Source organism: Octopus sinensis, linkage group LG23 (genome assembly GCF_006345805.1).
Source record: "Octopus sinensis linkage group LG23, ASM634580v1, whole genome shotgun sequence".
NCBI classification, from domain to species: domain Eukaryota; kingdom Metazoa; phylum Mollusca; class Cephalopoda; order Octopoda; family Octopodidae; genus Octopus; species Octopus sinensis.
This window is the reverse complement of record NC_043019.1, coordinates 27,723,139-27,744,221: the sequence shown is the minus strand read 5'-3', so window position 1 is coordinate 27,744,221 and position 21,083 is coordinate 27,723,139. Positions and strand designations below refer to the sequence as shown.

Here is a 21,083-nt window from a genome sequence, read left to right as displayed (position 1 = left end):
TATCAAAACATCTACAAATTAATAGATTCTCTAAAAGGTTTTCCGTATTACATTGATTTGCAAGTAAGGTCACAAGTCTGAGAACCAATCACCAACATAAGTTGAGGTATGTCTGTAAATTGTTTTCTCAATTTAAAGTAAGTTTTATTTCTGTTTTCTAAAGATTTCTCAGCAGATTCCACAGGTTGGTTCCCTATGCATGGTTTCATTTCTATGCATGGTTTCATCATCACAATCATCAAATAAAGTTATAAAAATAAGATATACAAACAAAAATCACCACCACCTCCACCACCACCAACACCACCACTTCCATCACCATCAACACCGTCACTGCCAGCACCACCACCACCACCACCATCACCGCCTTCGCCGCCGCCACCACTACCACAACCAACAGCATTATTATTGGATTGCGAGTACTGCTAGTGCTAGGGTGTGGCTGACATGCAAAGGATTTGCAGTATTTAGTTATGACCACTTTATGTTTTGAGTTCAGATCTCACTGAGGTTGACTTTCAAGCATTTTAGGAGGGATGAAATGAACAACCAGTCAAATACAGGGGGTTGATGAAATTGACTAACCCCTTCCTGCATAATTCATGACCTTATATCTTATGTGACTATTTTCATACCTACTGTTTTTTAAAAAATTTATATATGTGTTTATTTATACATGTATATATGTATATATATATATATATATATATATATATATTATATATATATATATATATATATATTATATATATATATATATATATATATATATATCAAAATATGTGTGTGTGTGTGCATATGTCTATGGACATACATACAACTTAAGTGTGTGTGTGTATATATATATATATGTATGTATGTATGTATGTATGTATGTATGTATGTATGTATGTATAAAATAAAAATAAAAATAAGCAACAGGTATCAAGTAGTGATGCAGCATGACCATTTAAAACAGTTCCATTTAATTGAACAATGCAATCATTACATCAATTTAAATGCAATGCCATCATCAGCTGCACAAATAAAATAAATAAACAGAATTTTAACTAGTGGGATACATTAATATAATTTTTCTCAAATACTTTAACAGAACAAGAAAATGGAAGAAATTCCTGTTGCTTGTATCTTGTAGCTCAGAATAGACTACACTTCCAAGATTGGCATGAAGCCCACTGGGGTCATAGCTTGTAAAGGAATGTTGTTCATTTCTAATTCATTCGTCTCTTTATCAACTACTAAATCTAAGACTAGAGGACTGTGGTCTGTTTAGAATGAAGGGTAAGAGTGAGTTGACAGCTCATGGCTAGGTATGGTCATAAATATTGTCATATGTATCTCTTTTCCTCATGGAGGAAAGAAAACATTAGGAGTAGTCGATTGGATATAGAGTAACTGTCTATAAAAGAAGGCTGGGTAGGGGAAGTGCAGGACTGAAGGAAGTGCAGTATGGGCACAGGTGTTGTCATGTTGGGACACATGATTCCGATGACGGGTAAAGTGTGGCACAATTTGAGGCCTCAACACTAGGTTGATGTAGCGAGCAGCAGTTACTCCATTGTCCCAGCCTTGGCTGATGTCTTGGAAGACAACCTGTCCAAGTTTCTGGTTGATTGCAATTGGCATGATGTTCACTCCTTCTTCTCCAAACCCTAGCTCTGCTATCTGTCACAGAAATGCAATATCAACTTCTGTCAGAGAAGACTACAGTCCACTGCTGATATCCCAGTTCTGGTGTGTTTGAGCTCACTGCAGATGTGCCAGTTGATGATGATCTGTGCAGATGGGGCCCCAAGTCAGACATAGACAAGACAGATTGAAAGATCTCGGCTAGCAGCAAACTGTCTCTGCACAAATAGGCCTGTGGTGAGTCCCTATGGTCTGCCTAGCTGATTCTGTTGCCCTCCAGAATCAGTCCTGCAAGTGCTGTTGGCACAGGTGGCAATCTTGACATGCCATTGTAATTCTCAGTCAGCCACTGTGTGGATGATCATCCATGCTGTTTGTGGCATTGTATCATTCCCTCAGCCGCTCAGTTGTCCAAATACTGCAGTTCAAGTCATTAGCAATGATCCATGGACATTGACCAGCATGGTGGTGTCTGATGGCTTGCTCTCTCTGATTTCATGTCAGTCTTGGCATGCTTGCTGCATTTGGGAAACGAATAACAGGCTGGTAAATTTGGGTGCCTTTTATACCCAATAAGTCAACATTTTGCATGGACATCATGCTTTTCATAAACATGCATTTGCAAGCATTACTATGGTCATTAAAAGTGAGTAAGTTGAAACCTTACATGCAATCTTTGTGTTTTTTAAAAGAGAGTGGTGTTGTGGTTCAGTGACATCTTCCTGATGTCAAATTACCTTGAAATGTGATAAAATCCATATAATCTCAATATCGTGTGCGAAACTAATAATCTTTTACAATGCGACATTTCTTTTGTAGTTCAGTATATATATGTTTATTTATACTCCCCTTTCTTTCCCTCTCACTATCATTCTATACTATTTCAGAAACGGCAGTATCGATACGCAATTTGAAATTATATTTATCATTCCTGTGACAGACAATGGCACACCAATCATAGATATCAATTTGACCATAATCATTAGTATACTGAATTCAACAGAATCCAAGTCACTTTTGGCAATCATTGCAATAATAACAGTTGACGGTAAGTAATTTTTGCATGATTTATATCTGTCTGTTTGCTTTCCCTTATTCCTAACAAATAAACAAACCTACATCATCTATTACAATTTAAACCTCAGTAACTGAATACCTTTACATAACACTGAATATTGATTCAATCTGTTTTCTTGAATTCTCCTACTGTTTCAGTAAATTTTCGGACATAGTATTCCTTCTTCACTACATACAACATAATTTTTCAAACTGAATATAATATTTCCAACAGTGTCTTCTACATTTAACAGTCTTCTGCCTCCTTCCTTTTAATGTAGGAAGAGCCTGTTGATATTACTTTTAGGTTGGTGTGCATTGTGTATTGAGAGCAGCTTCTTAATTCTCATACATAAGTTCTGTAGCAATATCTTTGTCCATTTTAGAAAATGGACAAAGATAGTGTTACAGAATTTTGTACTCTTTGGAATTTTCTCTTTCATTTCTCCTTCTATTATCCTATCATCTTGCAGTATCCTTATTCTTTAGCAATCTAATAATCACCTGGCACAAAGCCACCTACCTCAATATTACCCTCAACCTCAGTCAAGAGATCTTGTCTTTTAGTTGTTTGATGACCTCACTGCTGCTGGCGCCATGTAAAAAGCACCCACTACACTCTGTAAAGTGGTTAGGAAGGAGATTCAGCTGTAGAAACCTTACCAACTCAGACAGCAGAACTTGGCGCAGTCTTCTGATTTGCCAGCTCCTGTCAAACTGTCCAGCATATTGCCAGCATGGAAGGAAAATGTTAAATGATGATGATATATATATAAATGTGTGTGTGTAGGGTGGGGGTTAAGTGATGTCACTAGTACTTACACTATTGTTGCCACACAACCAGACATGTTAGACATATCCTCCAAAACTGCATCATTAAGATTAGGTTTCTTTTATTTCTGGGGCAGAACATACTCTTATTCTGAATAGTTCTTGGCATATATACAGACCATGTTACATATCTGAAATGGTGACTGATACACACTCATATTAGACCTCAGCCAATGACAACTCTTTTAAATGATTCACAAATATTCACTCATTTGAATATTAGCCTACTAACATGTTGTGTTCTGACTTAGATTCAAAATAATGTTATTTTGAACCTATGTCTGAAGATGTACAATTGGGAGATCTCCTACATGCTTATATATGAATGTATATTTTTATTGTGAAGTTATAATATTAATATAATTATTATAATATGAATATTGTATTTGTTAAAATGTATTTTCCCATGTTGTAATGTAACACGTGTAACACAGAATTAAAATGGTACCACATAATCCAGTTATTGTTTTAATATGTACTTGTTCTGCAAAATTTATAATCTACCAGGTAACTCAATTTATATGTATGATTTTCTCACTTAAGATAAAACATCAACATACATACACTTGTTTAATGGAATTTACAGATGTGCTTCATGAGGACACAGCTTAAATTTTCATTTCTTATATATATATATGGACACACACACACATGCACGCAGGTACACACACACGCGCACGCACACACACGTGTATGTTTGCATGTATGTACATAAACGTTTAAATTCATATCATATTTGTTCCATTTTCTAGTTTCCACTCCAAACGTGACAACAGCAACCACAGATACCATTCCTACCACTTCTCCCATTTCCACTATCTCCATAACCCCTGATATAACAGTTTCAGCACCAACATCAACAGAGGATACCTCTTCCTCACCCACCATATACCAGCCTGATAACACAACTGGAGTGACACCTTTAACAGCAACGTTGTCATCTGGAGCCTCCACCACACAACCAACATTTGTTAACTTCACAGGTACAAGAGAATCTGGAGCCTCCACAACACAACCAACACTTGTTAACTTCACAGGCACAAGACAATCTGGGGCTTCCACAACACAACCAACATCTGTTAACTTCACAGGCACAAGACAATCTGGGGCCTCCACAACACAATCAACATCTGTTAACTTCACAGGCACAAGAGGATCTAGAGCCTCCACCACACAACCAACATCTGTTAACTTCACAGGCACAAGAGGATCTAGAGCCTCCACAACACAACCGACACCTGTTAACTTCACAGGCACAAGACAATCTGGGGCCTCCACCACACAACCAACATCTGTTAACTTCACAGGCACAAGAGAATCTGGAGCCTCCACAACACAACCAACAGTTATTAACTTCACAGGCACAAGAGAATCTGGAGCCTCCACAACACAACCAACAGTTATTAACTTCACAGGCACAAGAGAATCTGGAGCCTCCACAACACAACCAACATCTGTTAACTTCACAGGCACAAAAATATCTGGAACCATCACAACACAACTACCTTATGTTAATTTCACAGGCACAACAGTATATAGAAGCAGCACTCAAAATACCTCTTACACAAGGCACTCTTCCTTCACTTCTTACATGCCACCCACTGGTAAGAAAGCAAATACTTCTAAGTTCTCTTAGCAACTATTTGTGTATTTATTTTGTTTTGGTACAGTCATATTGAATTCTCATTCATTAAAAACCACGTGCATTATTGTTATCCATCCCAGTATAGCAACTTCAATATAGTTGACATCAGTGTTCCATTGTGTATCTACTGCCAGTTCACAGGCGCGTTTCTTCATCTCTGTAGAGCACAATATCATCAACTAAGTTATAAATAATCTTCTACATTGGTATGTATATTATCTTTAAAACTCCTCTGCATTACCATAAAGTACAACATATAATATATCTTGTATTGTATATTGTATACGAGATTGGGGCAGTTTCATGACTGTGTTACATCTATCATGTGCCCTAGTGAACTAGAAAATTATAGAAGTGGCAGCTCTTCAAGGTACAAATAGTGTGTGATACACAAACAACAACAATGGTAACAACTACATTTGACAAAAAATGTATTGTTACTGAATAACTTGTGAAAAGAATTTATTTTGAATACAGTAAGTCTGTACAGTGCCCATGTCACTCTGTCTTTGTAATCTTATAATCTGAACTAGAGCTCAGCAAGGAAGCATGCCAGAAAAGACAGAGATACAAAAGCCCAAACAACTTTGAAGTTGATTTTCCTTATCCTTGCAGTCTACCTAATATATGATTTTTTTTCTTTGCTGACATTTTAAAAAATAATATCAAAGCAGATCAAAGACAAACTGAATTCCACAAAATAAAGTAATGGAATTTCAATGTGATCCCTAAAATCTCCTGCTGCCATTTGAAAATTTTTAAATGAAGTTTATTCCTATGAAGTAGCCTTCTGAAAATTTTCCTAAGTAATATTCACCCGTATCCCTTCATACAATTGCTAGATAGTCTTTGACTCTTTGGTGGATTCATCTGTCTTTCTGATAGGATTCAACCCTTTAGCATTTAAAACTGGCCACATCTGCACAAATATTCTATATGTTTTATGTTCAAACTGGCCAAAATCCAACCTCTCAAATTTATCCTACAATGTCATTTTAAAAACAATCACATCATCAAAATCTCAAAGCTAAAAGGTAATGCATAATTAATTCCAAACAATGGGAATAAATAAGCCTTACATTTGACAAAGTAATTTGAATGCTAAAGGGTTAGTTTGCTCTGCTAGGTTTCACTAGCCTATCCACCTTCATCAAGTTACCATGGTGAAGGTACTGGTTTAGTTACCATTGATACAAAAAGGCAACAGGACTGCATGCTACCAGTAGCACTGAGAGGGAGCTGAAAATTCAAAAGCTTTAATCTTTGTCTTGTACTTTCTCATGCATGATGTATATTACTATATATCCATACATACATAATACATATATATATATATATATATATATATATGTGTGTGTGTGTGTGTGTGTGTGTGTGTGTGTGTGTGTGTGTGTGTGTATGTATGTATGTATATATATATATATATATATATATATATATATATATACATGCACACACACACACAATACAATAGAGTGTATATTACTATATATACACAATATATAGATACAGCAGTATATATATTACTATGTATATGCAATGTAGAGATGCATAGATATGATTTATATTGGTTTATATTATTATATACACACAATTTAGGGCTACAATAGAGTGTATATTACTATGTATACACTTTGTAGGGCAACAATAGTTTATATAGACTATGTCTACATTGTGCTAGTGGACATGGTATCACATTGTTCACTGCATCTACTACTACTACTACTACTGCAGCTGCTGCTATTGCTGTTGTTTTTGTTTTCATTCTCATAGCAGTCCTCTTACTTCATTTGCTAACTTTTCTGAGACTGTCTTTTCTTTTGTTACCAGACGCAACAATAACACCAACTGCACCACCAGGTAAGTCAAGACCAAATTAAAGTGATTTACTTTATTGTTGTTGTTGTTCCACCCCAGGTAGGCTCTCTCTGGGTTGAACTATAATGAAAAACATTCCAACTGTCTTTTTATGCACACACAGACAAATGAAATACTGATGGAAACGGACATACACACATACTTACATACACACACACTCCTAAGTACATTCATACATGCATACATACATACAAACAGGCGTATGTACATTCATATACACATACTAGGCAGAGTTGTGACATAAACATAATGAAAAATTGAATTTATAATGAAAAATTGAATTTATAAACATTTTTTCACAGAATTATAAAAAGTTTATGTTATGACACGTGTGTATACGTTGGGTTTAAAATAGTATTACCCAAATAAATATTTTGCTGTAGTTATCTAAAATAACCTATCACAGAATTATTATGGTCACACAGAACGCATTCCATACTACTTGAATGTAAGTATGATATTAAATCAACAAACATTGTACTAATACAATAACCAATACGACCAACACTGTCAACTGCCACTGACAGTTCACACATTTCTTTATTTAATGAAATCCGTTAGTCCACTTTTAGTCATATGGGTGTATACAGGATTCTCCCATAACATCTCCCCTTCTTTGAGAAATAAACTCCCACAACAGCTTATGATCAGCATTAAGGTTTAAGATTAAACTAAGCAGAGGTAAAGCACATGCACACCATCCATCAAACGAAAGTGAAACATCCAGAGTTTTTAGCTTTTTGAAAGCAGGAAGGTGATGGGTGGGCGACACAGGGGAAGGGATCTTGAGTGTTTCTTCAAGAAAAATCAAAATTAAAAAAAAATTCCCAGAATCATAATCTCTTTATTTTTATACATGGATTAAAAAAAAAAAGAATTCCAAAGAAAGTTTAAAGTTAAGAAATTGGGCATGGAGGTGGAATTAAGATTTTGAAAACATGGTTTTTGAGCAAAATTGTATTCTCCTACATAGGAAACATAGAAATCCAAAAAAAAAATTGGAAAAATGAAATTGGAAATGAGGGGTGCATGTGCTTTACCTTCAAGAAGGTATCAGAATTGCTAACTGTTGAGCTACCTTTTCCTCTTACTATGTTTACTTGTTTCAGTCACTTAACTGTGACACCGCTGGGACACCATTCTGAAGGGTGTCCTTGTCTGTCTCCTGTCCAAGCTTATTTTTATGCATTTGCCACCACAAACTCGTTTAGGCTTAGCAGCCCTTTCTGTTTGTTTTTACTGTCCTGTTTTTGTTACCTATTTTGACCCTCCGCAAAATCCCAAATTTTATTTAATTTGCTTTGCAGGAACGACTGTTTTATTGAAAACGTATCTTGTAGTGAAATGCTCAATATGAGAGTAGCAAAACAGCCAGCAACTGATGAAGGGTCGTTCTTTATGTTGTTTGCCCTGTTTTCCATTTGTCTCTTTCGTTGTTCAAAAAAGTAGTTCATATTCCACATACTTGTACTTCGTATTTTTTGCTATACACGTTTTGTGACGTCCTGTGCCCACATATGCATCTATATATATATATAGATGTAAATATGTACATATACGTATGTATATATACATATATATATTTATGTATGTTTATGTGTATATCATAGATCATTAGCCACTACACACATTTTTTTCTCTCCTTGTTTCTCACCTTGTTTTTTCTGTGTCCCTTCCTGTAGAAGAGCGTAGGCTCAAAACGTAAAAGACTTTTTCTATTCCTGAGCATTATACTAATACATCTGTTTGTTTTGTACACCACCTGTCTTCGTTTTTCTTTTTTTTTTCATAAACTCTCCCTATATATATATATATATATATTTATACATGCGTATATGTACATACTTGCATCTATATGTATATATATATATAATATATATATATATATCACATGATCACGTGACCGACCAGACCATCAGATGTTGCTACACATCGCTGGTCACAATGTGTTCGCATTGTTTTAGCCTTCGAATGATGCCACCCCGCTGGCTAAACGAGCAGGCCAATATATATATATATATATATATGCATATATGGGCACAGGACATCACGTGCACAACAAAAAATATGAAGTACGAGTATATGGAATATGAACTACTTTTTTGAACAACGAAAGACACAAATGGAAAACAGGACAAACAACATGATGTATATGTATATATGTATGTATACACACACGCCATCCACACACACATACATGCATGCACACACACACACACACACACACACACAAACCACACAAACACACACACCATACTCACACATGCTGCTGTTGGTCATATTGGTAATTATTATAATCAATATGCTTGTTGCTATTGTATCTTTTCTCTAGTCAAGTGTGAGTTAGGATTAGCTCCATGTAGCAGCAACACCCAATGCATCCAAGATAATTGGTTCTGTGACAAAGTTGCTGACTGCAGAGATGGAAGTGATGAAAATCAAGTAAAATGTGGATGGAATGACACTGAACCAACTCCTGAACCAAAGTTTCCAAATGGCATTGGTGAGTGATTATTTTATTTATTTTTTTGTTGTTATGGTTTCAATTGTGTGAGAGCAGACAATTATATAGTTTGCTCTATATAATTGCATTAAAAAAAAAAATGTAAAATTTCCTTTTTGAGTTATACTGAATCATAAGGGCTGTTTTCCCGGTTTTATGGCATATATATTCCACACCTGGACAGAAGGCTGGTCCATTGCAGAATTCCTCATTTTTGCAAGCTGAGTGGACTGGAGTAATGTGAAATGAAGTGTTTTGCTCAAGAACATAACACGTCTCTCAGTCCAGGAATTGAAACAATAATTTTACGATCATGAGTCCTTCACCCTAACCACTAAGCCATGCACCTCCACCTTTAGTTGCATTTCCATATACATGAAACACCCAACAGAGGCAATTAAAGTAATTTCACAGTTTTCAACTTTGATCATTCACACGAAGATGAAAATGGTATGTAATTATTTTTATTCATAGAAAACCATCTTTGATTTGTTTCACTTATTGTACTGTGGCCATGCTGGGATACTGCCTTGAAAGTATTAGTTGAACAAACTGACTCCAGCACTTATTTTTTAAAAACCTGGTACTCATAGTATCAGTTGCATTTTGCCAAACTGCTACGTTATGGTGATGTAAACAAATTGATATTATTTGTCAAATGGTTGTGGTTGTGGTGGTGGTGGCAGCGGCGGCGTTTTGGTGATGGTGGTGGTGAACAGACAGGTAAAAGTCATACACATATAATATATATATTTCTTTACTACCCACAAGGGGCTAAACACAGAGGGGACAAACAAGGACAGACAAAGGGGTTTAGTCGATTACATCGACCCCAGTGCGTAAATGGTACTTAATTTATCGACCCCGAAAGGATGAAAGGCAAAGTCGACCTCGGCGGAATTTGAACTCAGAACGTAACGACAGACGAAATACGGCTACGCATTTCGCCCGCCAACATGTTCTTAGCTATGCATGAGATAGCATAGCTATGGGAGAGCAAGCTGTTCTTGTTTTCCTATTTTCTCTAGTTCTTTAATTTTTGACTTTTAATTCTTAATATTTGATGGGTCAGACATGCACATTGAAGCCAGTTGTGTTTTGTAAAGGTTACTTAATGTAGCAAATGTAAAGGGATCTTTAAACATGCTTTCATGCTGTTTCCAGTCATGGCCAGTACTGGTGATATGTAAAAGGAACCTGTGCCGGTGACATATAAAAGGCACCCATGCCAGTGACTTGTAAAAGGCACTGACTACACTCTGTGGAGTGGTTGGTGTTAGGAAGGGTATCAAGCTGTAGAAACCAAGCAAAATCAGACTAGAGCCTGGTGTAACTCTCTGGCTTACCAGTCCCAGTTAAACTGTCTAAACCAGGTCAGCTAGGAAAACAGCTGCTAAATGATGATGATGATAGTCAACAGGCTTTTTTCAGTTTTCATCTACCAAATCCATCCACAAGGCTTTGATCAGCCTGGGGCTATAGTAGAAGACACTTGCACAAGGTGCAACACAGTGGAACTGAACTCATAACCATATGGTTGGGTAGCAAAATTCTTACAACACAACCACGTCAATTCTGAGTTTTATCAATAACAACTCTTTCATTGCTCTGAAGTTGATGAATGCTTGTTAAATACTGGATCTGATTAAAAGTGGTTAAAGCCCACCTTTGAAATTTGAGGCCTTGTGTCTAATCAGAAACTATCATTTTTATATCATCACAATAACTGATATCACAGTATAAGTCTATGGCCCAGGTTCAAGCCTTGCTTGAAGACATTTTGTCTATCTCCTCTGATAGTCATGGGGAAGGCATGAATGTTATAATTCCTGCTTTCCCATGGGCTGAAATCAAGAATTTGTTCCACCACTACCGTCATGAATTGTTCCGGTTCAAAAATACCAAACATTTGAATCCAGTGCATGGGGTAAATGCTTATTTAACTTTACCCTCTCTACTGCCATCATCACTTGCACCTCATTACCATCTGCACCATTATCAGCTTATTTTGAAATAACTAACATCAACGCCACCCCATTATCTCAATCACCAACATCATTACCACCACTAACATCAACGCCATCCTGTTACCTCAATCACTATCATCATCACTATCACCAGCATCAACACCACCCCATTATCTCCATTACCATTCTTCATCATCTCCCAGCATCGACATCATCTCCTTATCTCCATCTAATCCTATTATCAACATCAACTATCAACTCCACCACATATAAAGTCTTCAATCATTTCTCCTTACCCATTGTCACATTCTCATCCTCACAACACAATTCCACACACATCAAATGTAATTTACTTTGTCATTGTTACTCTCCACAGAGCTAAACTGTAACTTTGAAAATCCTGACCGGAGACTATGTAACTACCAGGCATCAAATGGATCATATACATGGAGCATCCAACAGGGAGCCACACTAACTGATTCCACAGGTCCCCAATTCGACCATTCTTACCAAGATCAAACTGGTATGTAATTGCTTTCATTCATAGAAAACCATCTTTTTCTTCTTTTTTTTTCTCTGAATTTATTCTATTGATTTCCTACTGGTTGTGATTTGCCTGTCTGTGTGAATCAATTCATCCATTCATGGCTGTAGACACAGTTGATGGACCCCACTGCATGGTTATGGGTTTCTTTTCTGTTCTTATGAGCTCATACATTCTCAATTTCTTAAATTCCAGGTCACTACATTTTCACTGAATCAACTTATGGCTCTTTCAATGACATTACCAGCTTAGTGAGTGGCTTCGTAAGGACTGACAATGAAACAAGCAGTCTGAGATTCTTTTATCACATGTATGGCGAGAACATGGGAAGCTTGTCAGTGAATTTTGATATTAGAGAAAAAGGACAAATGAAAAAGTAAGTTAAATTTTGCTGTCTGCTTTCTGAATGTAATCATATGTTATGACTGTCTCAAGTGATTATCACCACCCAGCACTCATAGCATGATCAATTATCTCATCAATATAATGAAATTGATGATATAAATTGACCCCTGATCTTGATAAGCATTAATTTTATCACCACCAGAAAGAGACAGTTATCATTGGTAGGATTTAAAATGAGAATATTAAGGGTCAGAATAAAATACAGCAATGTTTGATGTTCTTGATCGACAGTGCCAATTGACACTCTACCAATTACATCAACTTCTGTCTAATAATGATAGTAATGTTCTTTCAAATTCTTTCAAGACCAGCAATTTTAGAGTATGGGGTAGGCAATGACAGAGGAATTCAAGACAGGATGACTATGAGAGCTTCTCTATGCTGATGATTTTGCTCTAATAGCTGAGTCACTATCAGAACTAGAGAAGTTTTAGGTCTGGAAGCAAGGTCTAGAATCACAGGGCCTTAGAGTCAACCAAGCAAAAACCAAAGACTTAATAAGTAGGAAGGCAGACAAACCACAAATCCCTTCAGGTAGATGGCCCTGCTTGATCTGTAGAAAAAGGTGTGAGTAGAAACTCCATAAAATTACCCAGTGTAAGCTATGGACACATAAGAGATGTAGCAATATCAAAGGAAGGCTAACTGGGAGGATAGTTTTTGTGTGTGGTAAATGCTCAGGAGCAATAAACACTGAAAATGTGCAGAAAACAGCTTCCATCACATTCCAGTGGGGAAAACTACAAGTAGTTGATAGCTTCCATTACCTAGGTGACCAAGTCAGTAGCGAGGGTGGATGCTCTAAAAGTGTAGCTGCTAGAATAAAAATAGCCTGAGCAAAGTTCAAACAGCTCCTACCTCTGCTGGTGTCAAAGGACCTCTCACTCAGAGTAAAAGATAGACTGTATGACGCATGTGTGCAAACAGTCATGCTACATGGCAGTGAAACATGGGCTATGACTGCTGAAGACACATGTAAGCCTGCAAGGAATGAAGCCAGTACACTCCGCTGGATGTGTAATGTCAGTGTGCATACATGACAGCGTGTAAGCGCCTTGAGAGTAAAGTTGGACTTAAGAAGCATCAGATGTGGTGTGCAAAAGAGATGACAGCACTGGTATGGTCATGTTTTGTGAATGGATGAGGACAGCTGTGTGAAAAAGTGTCACACCCTAGCAGTAGAGGGAACCTGAAAGAGGTAGACCCAGGAAGAGCTAGGATGAGGTGGTGAAGCACGACCTTCAAACATAGGGCCCCACCAAGGCAATGACAAGTGACTGAGACCTTTGTGCTTGAGAAAACCTGGCAAGCCGAGTGAGACCATAACTGTGGCCTATGCCAGTGCAGTATAACAAACCATTTAAGAGTACCCTTCAATCATTGGGCAATAAACTGTGCTTGCAAAGACCTTGTGAGGCAAGTGAAATTGTTGTTGTGGCTGATGACAGTACCGCCTGATTGTCACTCATGCTAGTGGCACATTGAAAGTACCATTGAAGCATGATCATTGCCAGTGCTGCCTAACTGGCTCCTGTGCCAGTGGCATGTAAAAAACACCATTTGAGCATGGTCGATGCTAGTACTGCCTGACAAACCCTCATGCCAGTGGCACGTAAAAAGTACCCACTACACTCTTGGAGTGGTTGGCATTAGGAAGGGCATCCAGCTGTAGAAACTTTGTTGGATCAGATTGGAGCCTGGTGCAGCCTTCTGTCTTACCAGCCCTCAGTCAAACCGTCCAACCCATGCGAGCATGGAAAGCTGACATTAATAATGATGATGATGATGATGATGATTCCAGTGTGAACATTTATACTTGGTACCTTGTTTCATGAATTTTTGTTACGTTGTTTAGTATTACCATTAAAACAACATTACTGTTGGTTTTGTTAAAAGTGGTCGTATATTACGTTAGAATGCATTTACTGAACTATACGAACCATGACAATCCAATGTAATGTGATATACTGTTCAATATTGTTCTTTGTTTTTTGCACATGTGATTAATATGTATGATTTGCCTATGTGTGGATATGTATGTATATTTGTATATTTTATATGTATATATGTGTTTATGTATATATATGTATTTTGAATATCTGTCTTATTATTTATTTTCTTGTTTTTATTGGATAGTATGGGAAGCATGTTTTTTATATATCAATATTATTATTATAATTTTATAGTTATGTATATCCTCTGACGAGGCCTTTGGTTATTTAAACAAACAAATATAATCTTTAATGCCTAGGACTATATTACAATGCCATCTATAGGCAATTTAAGTTGGATTGTCTCTTGACCATAGGCTGAAACAGCTGTAAGGAGCAGTTTATTTGTATTATTTTAATTTTATTATTAATTTGCATATTGACGTATATTGTTTTGTTCGATTTTCATGTTCCTATTTGAATAGTTAATAAATAATGTGAAATTGTAATATCCGTAAGTTGATGATTGAAATGAATTTGTTCCTCCATTTTCTTATTTATATATATATATATACTGGAGTAAACATATAAATGTGAAACAAGGTGGAAAAAAGAGTACTCAAATACCAGTGGTAGAGTAATATGCTTTATTTAAAGCAGCAGAACATTCAACAAAACCCTTAAATGCACAGCATAGTTTTGTTGAATTTTCTGCTGCTTTAAATAAAGTATATATATATATACCGGAGTAAACACATAAATGTGAAACAAGGTGGAAAAAAGAGTACTCAAATACCAGTGGTAGAGTAATATGCTTTATTTTAAGCAGCAGAAAATTCAACAAAATCTGTTACTCTGAGTTTCTCGTTGCCGTTCATCAGACAGTTTTCTGTCTGATGAACAGCAACGAGAAACTCAGAGTAACAGATTTTGTTGAATTTTCTGCTGCTTAAAATAAAGTATATATATATATATTATATATATATATATATATATATATATATATATATATATATATATATATATATATATATATATATATGGTAAATATATATATGGTAAATGAAAGACGGAAGATGGAATATATGAGAATTTTTATTAATCATGACACTTGTTTCAACACATCTAGCATAGATCCCTCACAGGTGGGACACTTAACAATGGGTATATTCCATCTTCCATCTTTCATTTGCCATATTCATAACAAATACTGTGAAAGTGATCATGCTTTACCAATAAGCTACCCGGTGTAAACCATTCGTTTTATTATTTTATATATACACACACACACACACACAGATGGGCTTCTTTCAGCTTCCTTCTACCAAATCTACTCAGAAGGCTTTGGTTGGTCTGGAACTATAGCGGAAGACACATATTGATAGTTCCACACTGTGAGACAGAACCCAAAACCATGTGTTTGAGAAGCAAACTTCTCATGTTGCAGCTGTAGCTGTGCCTGTATTTCATCTTAATTAAGTAATCCCTTTTAATTTTGTTTTTCTCATTTCTGTTATCGTTTCTATTCCAGAGAACAAAAGTGGATAAAAAGTGGTGACAATGGAAATTACTGGATGATGGCTTGTATACCCCTCCCTGCCAACACTGTCTTAAGGACCCAATTTATAGCTAACCGTGGAAGGCTTCCCACCAGTGATATTGCAATAGACGACATTAAATATTCCATGGAGCCATGCCAGAGTAAGTTAATATAAGTACATTATGACATACATACATACATACATACATGCATATATACATGTATATATATTATGGTAATATCAACACCAAGCAGTCCTTCGGCAGAGGTGAACAATAAGTTAAATATTCCTTGGAGCCATGCCATAGTAAGTTAATATAAGTACATTATGACATAAATACATATGTCACATGTAACGTAAACTGACCACCCCACTCTGCACTACATATGATTTTTTCTGGATGTCCTCATGCACAGCTCTTCTAATGGTGCATTCTGAAACCTTGAAGATCTTTGCGGTGACTCTGATTGATTTGGATTTTTCTTATCGATTACTTCATGAACTTGTACAAAGTTATGTGTTCTGGTGGTATTAGGACCTTGTGAACAAGTTTTGCATTTAGCTGCTGGATCTCCAGCAGCATTTTCCAGCTCCTTTCAAACTTTGGCAATGAAGGATCAGGAAACTTTCAGGAAGCGAGCCACCTCTGTATCACTATGCTGTGCATTTAAGGCAATAATTACAGCATACCTTTCATATTTGCCGAGTCAATTTGATTACTAATATTATTTACCTGAAAAGTAAGCTAAAAATATTAGTTAGAAGTAAGCTAAAGTTCTTGAAAAAGATGTCCTCAAAAAACTGACATGCCTTGTACACACACACACACACGTAATATATACATACATATGGAAGCACTCCGTCGGTTACGACGAGGGTTCCGGTTGATCCAATCAACGGAACAGCCTGCTCGTGAAATTAACGTGTAAGTGGCTGAGCACTCCACAGACACGTGTACCCTTAATGTAGTTCTCGGGGATATTCAGCGTGACACAGAGAGTGACAAGGCTGGCCCTTTGAAATACAGGTACAACAGAAACAGGAAGTAAGAGTGAGAGAAAGTTGTGGCGAAAGAGTACAGCAGGGATCACCACCATCCCTGCCGGAGCCTCGTGGAGCTTTAGGTGTTTTCGCTCAATAAACACTCACAACGCCCAGTCTGGGAATCGAAACCGCAATCCTACGACCGCGATTCCGCTGCCCTAACCACTGGGCCATTGCGCCTCCATACATACATAAACCATACATACAAACATACATATGTATGTGGATGAAATAAGGCTTTGTTCTTACTTTAATCCATTTTTTCTTGGTTTTATTTACTAAATTTTAGAGTTACCTTGTAAGTTTGATGATTGGATGTGTGGTGAAGTTGTATCCCCAACTGGAGAAAATCCTGCTTTATACAAATGGCGTACTCAGCGAAGTGTGGCCATGTGGAACATGGCAGAAAAAATGGGACTGCTAGGTGATCATACTATGGGATCAAAGCTTGGTAAGTAGGAAATTATGATTACCATTATTTAGTATTATTATTCAATAATTATATTTTTATCATGTGCTTTCACTGCACTACTGAGCACAGCTCTGTGAGCCTTGGGTACGTGATGTGATTTGTGCTGTGTTGTTATTTTTGCTATATCAAAAGTGTTATAAGCAGGATGTGTACTGAAGTGCCAGGCAGTGTTATTCTCTGTATGTTATACATATTCATAAGTCCGGAAGTTTTTGTTATATATTTGTATCCTTTTTTAACCATGCCTAATGCACCTACTATTTTCAGGATTATTTCTGTCTTGAAGTCCGACATTGGGATTGTCACTATATCTAGATCTTTGTATTCCAAGAGCTTCTTAATTTCTGTCAGGATTGATACATTATTCTTACTATTGGTGAGTGAGAGAGCAGTGCATGCCATCAAAGTGACACTGGGGTAAAATATACAAAGCCCAGTATACCCATCATGACTACCTGTCTGATAAGGAAGGGTACATGAGGCACATGCATCACAACCATATGTGCATGACATGGTGATCTCATATCAAGCACATAACCTTGCAGGTGGGGCCCAATTAGAATTTTCTTCAGGTTGAATAGCTCACATTGCTCAAAAGGTCCCTGAATAAGGGTAGTTTAAGGATGTTGAACAAAACACCCATCTTTCCAGAGGTGAATTATTCAAACCCCAAAGAATTCCTCTCAATATATGGCTATGATGCATCCCCACTACTTCTGCTCATGATCAGAAATGTACATACCATCAGCCACCAAGGGACAAATTCAACTGATTATGATCAAACACCTGACAGGCAAATCTGTGGTATTGAGCAGAATATTTGTTGTAGCCCATCTTTTATTATTATTATTATTATTGTTGTTATTGTTGTTGTTGTTGTGTTGTTGTGTTGTTGTTGTTGTTGTTGTTGTTGTTGTTGTTGTTGTTGCTGCTGCTGCTGCTGCTGCTGCTGCTGCTGTTGCTGTTGTTGTTGTTGTTGTTGTTATTATGATATATCATAAGGTAGTGAGCTGGCAGAATCATTAGTACACCGGGCAAAATGCTCAGTAGTATTTCATCTGCTGTTACATTCTGAGTTCAAATTCTGTCAAGGCTGACTTTGCCTGTCATCCTTTCAGGGTCAATAAAATTAGTACCAGTTACACACTGGGGTCGATGTAATCAACTTAATTTCTTCCCCAAAATTTGAAGCCTTGTGCTTCCAGTAGAAACGATTATTATGATATATCATCACCATCATCATCATCACCAACATGCAATAATTTGCTATGTCTGAGTTGAAAACTTGTCTGGCTCAATTTTACCTTTCAAGGTAAATAAAATTTGCCTTTTTATATCTGTAGAGTGTATAAAGGAGAATCAGTAATGCACTGAGGTTGACAACCACCTTCTCTTATGATATTGATAGAATTCCTTACTATTGGGTGTTGTTAAATGACAAAATCTATAAAGAAAGAATACTTTGCATTACTGAGATACAGCCGTATAATGGGGGATCAGATTAGTTTACTGTTCTCCACCCCCACCTGTGCTTATATTGGAAATCATTATTACTGGATGGTAGGGGTGAAGTTTTATTATTATTTTTTTTTTTTACCTTTCACTTGTTTCAGTTACTAGACAGTGGCTATGGTGAAGCACAGCCTTGAAGAATTTTTGTCAAACTAAATTGACCCCAGTACTTAGTTTTAGAACCTGGTACTTATTCTATCACCACCAACACCAGTTGTCAAGCAGTTGTGGGGGACGGACATAGACACAAGCACATGCACACGTGCGTGCGTGCACACACACACACATACACACACGCACACACATACACACACACACACACACACACACACACACAAACACACACACAATGTGACTCTTTCAGTTTCTATCTACCAAACCTACTCACAAGGCTTTGGTTGGACCACTTTCCCAAGGTGCCATGCAGTAGGACTGAACCTGGGACCATGTGGTTAGGAAGCAAACTTCTTACTACACAGCCACACCTGCACCTCACTGGTGCAGGTGTTTAGTGTTGTCTTCTTTATGTATCTAAAATCACTACTGAACGGGTGAGAGATAAAAATACAATTTCTAAATTGTGGTTGATTCAGCTGATTCCTTGCAAGTCTTTGGTGCAGTTCTAATGTAAGAAATTATTTATATCACTGTTAAAGTAGTCTCTTGAGTCTCAGAAAGACGTTTCTGCAATTACTTACTGAACAACCTGCACGGATGATTTGCTTTTTGTTTATAGTGATAAAAATTGCTTTTGCTGCACATAAGCTCACTTCCTCCATCAAATCAACATTTTCTGCATAGGTACACAGTGTGCAACACATAAGATATCTAAGTGATTGCAGAACAACATAAGATGACGTATTCTGCTCAAGGGTATTATAATAATAATAATAATAATAATAATAATAATGAAATTATTGTATACAGTGCTCAGGTGCACCACAACTTGTCAGAAATTGCATATAAAGTACATGCAGTAATGTAGAAATGTCTGGAAAGCGAACAATGTATGAGTCAGATACATGTTTGTGTGTGTATGGAGGGGAGAAAATCAAGTGCAGTGTTGGCGAATGTCAGGAAGCATGGAAGTTTTGAAGGATGCAGTGCTCCGACAACTAACAACTGATGCCGGCAGTTTGTTCCATGCTTCAGCAACTCTCAGCATGAAAAAATGTTTCCTGAAGTCATGGGAGCTGTGCTGTTTTCTTACTTTGTAAACATGTCCACGGGTGTGAGACGGGTGGAGTTTGAAAAGGTGCTCAGAGTTATTGTTTGTACGATGGTTGATAATTTTTATGTTCTTGACCACCTCATCTGGAAGTTGAACCCACAACTATGAGTGCAATACCGTAACCACAAGGTGTACCTTCATTGATACCAACATTATAACTACATAATACTATGTCCTGCGTCTCATCTCAACTCGATCATATCACACAGCACTGATGACAGTTATCTGCCTTAGTATCTATTTTTCGCAACAGCGGTTGACCCCACACTCCTCTACATTATTTATAACACAACTAAAGATTTTCGATATGAACAGGAATGCAGTGGTTTATGTGTGTTTGGAACTTTTACTTTGTGTAGTCAAATGATAGATTTTCTTCCTTTTTCTTGTCTTTATGCAAACATCTTGACAGCTATTATATTCTATGTCAGGATATATGATGAATTGTTACACTGTCAATCTTAACTATGCAACAACACTAAACACATCAAAATCTTTAACAGAAACAATGTTATAAAGATCTATAAGTTTATACATTTTAAAATTCTTATGAGTCACTGCAATCTTCACTCCCACTCCCTATTTGTGCCTTCTTGGCAATACCTGGCCATGTATATTTATGTCCCCATACTTTGAGGGCATGCCCTGGCAATTACTACTATTTATCTCTCTCTTCCTTACTCTACCATCCTATTTTTGCTCTGAACCTCATTCATTATGAGTACACCATAGCACTTCACCATCATCTCTCTCCTACTCTCTCTCTCTCTCTCTCTCTCTTTCCTTTGCTCTTCCCTCTGACTGATTAACCATGTATCACCTGTACAGCAGCACACCTGTTTCTGTCTTCTTGCTTGTTACCACACACACACACACACACACTCTCTCTCTCTC

At 36.9% G+C, this 21,083-nt stretch overlaps 1 protein-coding gene across 1 annotated transcript in view; it reads left to right on the top strand.

Annotated features, from left to right (window-relative positions):
- The window catches only part of LOC115223376 (MAM and LDL-receptor class A domain-containing protein 2), a 166,536-nt gene that overhangs the window by 78,468 nt on the left and 66,985 nt on the right, over window positions 1–21,083 (top strand). The window contains exons 15-22 of the mRNA XM_029793883.2: window positions 2,517–2,677; window positions 4,269–5,120; window positions 6,992–7,021; window positions 9,372–9,542; window positions 11,886–12,032; window positions 12,249–12,429; window positions 15,921–16,090; window positions 17,264–17,425. Coding sequence (XP_029649743.1) covers window positions 2,517–2,677; window positions 4,269–5,120; window positions 6,992–7,021; window positions 9,372–9,542; window positions 11,886–12,032; window positions 12,249–12,429; window positions 15,921–16,090; window positions 17,264–17,425 — 1,874 coding nt within the window. The remainder of the gene's footprint in view (window positions 1–2,516; window positions 2,678–4,268; window positions 5,121–6,991; window positions 7,022–9,371; window positions 9,543–11,885; window positions 12,033–12,248; window positions 12,430–15,920; window positions 16,091–17,263; window positions 17,426–21,083) is intronic.